We start from the raw sequence: 4,124 nt of genomic DNA, 5'->3' as shown, positions 1-4,124 counted from the left end.
ATCTAAAGTGTCGGAGGAAATTTCACAGTACTTGAAAGAGAAATTGGACAGAAATACAGAGCGGTTAAACCCATTATTGTGGTGGCATGCCCGAAAAACTGATTCTCCATCCCTACACAAAATGGCCAATCGGTACTTGGCTATACCGTGTACGTCAGCACCAGCGGAGAGAGCCTTCTCTTCTGCTGGTTTGACAGTTTCCAGATTAAGAACCAGACTCAGTGGTACACACGTAAATGAGTTAAACTTCTTGCACTGCAACCGAAGTTTGATGCAGCAGTGAATGATTGCTAGTTTATTGTTCACCTCAATTGAACATTATTATGCGTGCATGTATTAATATGCGTGTTTACTGAAAAATAACCTTGTGTGTGTTGAATAAAGTCAAAGAAAAAGTGATGTTGTATTAATCAGAATCGATTCGGAAATATTCGATTCGAAAAAAAAATATTCGGTATTCGATTCGAAAAAAAAAATATTCGAAACTTACATCCCTATCGGCAACCTCTTGTCGCTCGCGGGCCAAAATTAGGGGTTGCAAGTCATTGGCGGGACGCCCGTATTTTTAGAAAGTTGAAAACCGGACGGATGATAATTTTTATAATAAAAATCAAGCAGTGATACATCTCTCGAATAGAATATAGATTTATTTCCTCATTGCATTTTATCTCAAAAAATTTCATTTGAATAATTTCGGCGTCATTGAACCCTTTGCACTTAGCCTCAACTTTACTGCATTTTGTTGCCATTTGTCTAATAATAATTAAATTATAGGCTCATTAAACGAGTAATTGTGAATTATATACTTGTCAGGTTATGATATAGTTTAGTCTGTTACGTAAAGAATATAATCGTCAAACAGCTGTTTTATTACTATAATTCAAATTCAGTGAAGCGTCGCGGGCCGGATTAAATTACTACGCGGGCCGGATCAGACCGGCGGGCCGTAGGCTGCCGACCCCCGGTACGATCTCTGCAACAACAGGTCTGATGGTTGCCGACCACTGAAATAGCCTATCGGACCGCATCCAGTAGGCTACTAACGAAATTATTTGTACAGTGCTATAGTTCTTTGATATTACTATATTCGTTTTGCAGTTTAAATATCAAATGCAAAAACCTTTCACCCGAGATGAGCCTTTTCCGAAGAATAATTGAGTATTTACGGAAAAAACTCAGTCGTTTGACAAACGGCGACTCTACTTCACCTACATGTAAATGGAACTTTGCGATGTCATCTCTGGTATTGTGTCCCAACAATGTCGTAAGAGATGAATCGTCATTTATTCAACTTCATTTAAAATCCAAAACGGTCATTTTTTACAGCAATTATGCGGAAATAACAAAAAGCATGTGGCATATTTCCCAGTCAATCGTTGATGAAAACTCAACATTACGTACGCCAAGCACGGGTGATACATCAACTGTATTTTTGCAAGAAGTTGGGTTACAAATGGCAGTTTCTGTGGAGTCTGTCAAATATCGACAACCAATTAAAACAATCGGGGAAATTCAATACTTCCATCTGCACAGAAAAACTGTACTATCTTCCATCACTCCCGCGATATTGAACGGTCATGAGGAAAAGCGGAAAAAAACTTCTCGAAACAAAGAAGAAAAATGTTGGAAATACCAATTTATCACAATATACGACATTCGTGCGGTTTCAAGGGACATTATTCAACTACCGAGGCAACATCTACGAATGGTTGTCTTTGAATATGAGTCCATCCGCGAAAAGCTTTTAAAGCAAATTAAAGTGAACTAGAAATATGTTTCTTGCGGAATTAAAATTAACCTGAGATTATTATATGCGTGTCGCTTTCTCAATAAAAAAAAAATTGAGCGATGGGAAAATCATTTTTTCAACTGTAAAAATTCAATACCATAAAACTGTCCAATATGACGTCCCTAATCCTTTTGTAATTTATGCATGCGACAATTTACGCCGAATCTTTTTTCGATGTCATTCATCACTGTTTATGCTTGATTACATTCCTTCTTTTTTTCGAATTATTCTTTATATTTTCAATAATAATTACCCAATCCTATCATGTACAATTGGATATGACTCTTTTCTTTCTGGTGAGTTATTGATGAAACATGTTTCTCATTGTGTGTGAACGATCAGATTATGAGATGACTACCGTGATAAAACAGCAAAGCTATTAGCGATGAGGCGTGTCAGACTTATAGGTGAGTATCAGCATGGCAAAAAGTATCGAAATGCCACCACCTTAATTGCAACTCATGTATTCCTCAGAGTCCGATTTCCTTTTAAATGAAACCTCTGAAGGCAAAGTCAAATATAGATAACATCTCCGGAGACAGATTGGTATGTGCGGATGGATTGAAATGTTAGCGTTTGCAATATCTACTGCGGCAAGACGAAACTTTACATTGAGCAAATTGCCGCAGACAGTATAGGCCGTCTGTTTAAAATATGCGATGGAAATAACATCAGTCTCCTAGAATTTCTTTACTTTTTCTGCATAAAATTGTAGCCCCATCATGCTACAACGTTACAAAGATTTCTTATAAAATCCAGGCCGTGACGTTTGAATGTCTCTCTGACTTTCGCGTTGAACATGAGACATAAAAATGTCCGGGTTAGTATAGTTTGGCACTTTGGAATTTATGTAGTCTCATTTTGAATATAAATGTTTAAAAAGTCAAATGTTACAGTGAAATACAGTAGTTTCGAATTTAATTTGAAGTTTAAGCTAAATATTTTTGATTACTGAGAAGAATTCTTACCAGTAATATAATTTTTGGACTAACAATTCCTGTGCCACAAAAATTCAAGTTATCATTTGACTTTTACAATGTGTCAACAAACAAACCTAAAAAGGAATTACAAATCTTAAAAGTTATTCCAATGCAAGAATAGTATTTCTCTCACAAAAACAACCATGCATATATGTTAGGTATGCAGTTCTAACTGGCTCAATCAGCTACAAAGTGGGTACGATTTGATCTTGTGCCACATTGAGAAAACAAACAACTATTAAACTGAAAGAACTGGTGTCTTATGTACTCATAAGCAGATGAAGATGAATGTCATACAACAAAAATGAAACACTAGAAATTGTACAATACGTATAACTAATATATAAACTATTATATACAAGCATGTGAAAAATTGTGTTAAGAGTTCAGTAAAATTTAAACCAGAAGTGCTTGCCGTATAAGTTGTTTCTTTTCTGGGGTCAACTTTTCTGGAAATTGAATATCAAACTCAATCACCATATTCCCTCGTTCTGATGGTCTTTTAGAAAAAGGCATTCCTTCCTTGGGTACAACTTTTTCATATTTTGGATGAACGATGTCATTGATTGGTATGTTCAAAAATCTGCCATCGAGTGTGGGTACTTCAATGCTGCACCCGATAAGTGCTTTTCCGAGTGGTATCTTTGCAACATATACCAAATCATTACCTCTTCGTTTGAATAAAGTGTGGGGCCTGTCCTGAACGACAAAAACTATATCAGCCGGAATATTGTTTGGACCTTGATCCCCTTCTTGTGGAAAAGTGATCTTGGTTCCTGCTTTCCATCCAGGACGAACGTTGATGGTGAGGATTTTGTCTCGAATGCTAGAAGTGTGCCCATCTTCATTCATAACCCTCCGTGAGATTTTCATTTTTTTCGTACATCCATGATAGATTTCCTCTAATGTCAAATGAAGTTCTCTTTCAATAGGTGAATCTTGCTTCTTTCTCCCTCTCCCATGAATTCCTCCAAATGCATTCATTATATCAGGTTCTCCTAGCAAATCAGCGAATGGATTTGAACCTCCAAAAAAGTCTCTGAAAACTTTTTCCGCATTGCCATGAAAAGTATACCCATTGGTAAATCCCCCTCTATCCGATGGAATTCCACCTTTCAAGCCTTCTTCACCAAACTGATCATAGGTAGCTCTCTTCTTATTATCAGCCAGAACATCATACGCTTCTGCTATTTGCTTGAATTTTTCTGATGCACCTGGCTCTTTGTTTTTATCTGGGTGAAATTTCAAAGCTAGTTTGCGATAAGCTTTTTTGATGTCACTATCTGTAGCATTACGAGTGACACCCAACACAGAATAGTAATCAACACCCATCCTAAATATTTTTTTAATATTTA

At 36.6% G+C, this 4,124-nt stretch overlaps 1 protein-coding gene across 1 annotated transcript; it reads right to left on the bottom strand.

Moving 5' to 3' along the window:
* Positions 1-3,007: 3,007 nt before the first annotated feature.
* Positions 3,008-4,124, bottom strand: LOC120339063 (dnaJ homolog subfamily B member 13-like). The gene has a single exon (XM_039407111.2). It carries the CDS (start codon positions 4,099-4,101, stop codon positions 3,166-3,168), a length of 936 nt encoding a protein of 311 aa, XP_039263045.1. The 5' UTR covers positions 4,102-4,124; the 3' UTR covers positions 3,008-3,165.

The sequence above is a fragment of the Styela clava genome, chromosome 9 (genome assembly GCF_964204865.1).
Source record: "Styela clava chromosome 9, kaStyClav1.hap1.2, whole genome shotgun sequence".
Lineage (NCBI taxonomy): Eukaryota > Metazoa > Chordata > Ascidiacea > Stolidobranchia > Styelidae > Styela > Styela clava.
Note: the sequence above shows the minus strand (reverse complement) of the source record. Positions and strands in the feature narration are given on the sequence as shown.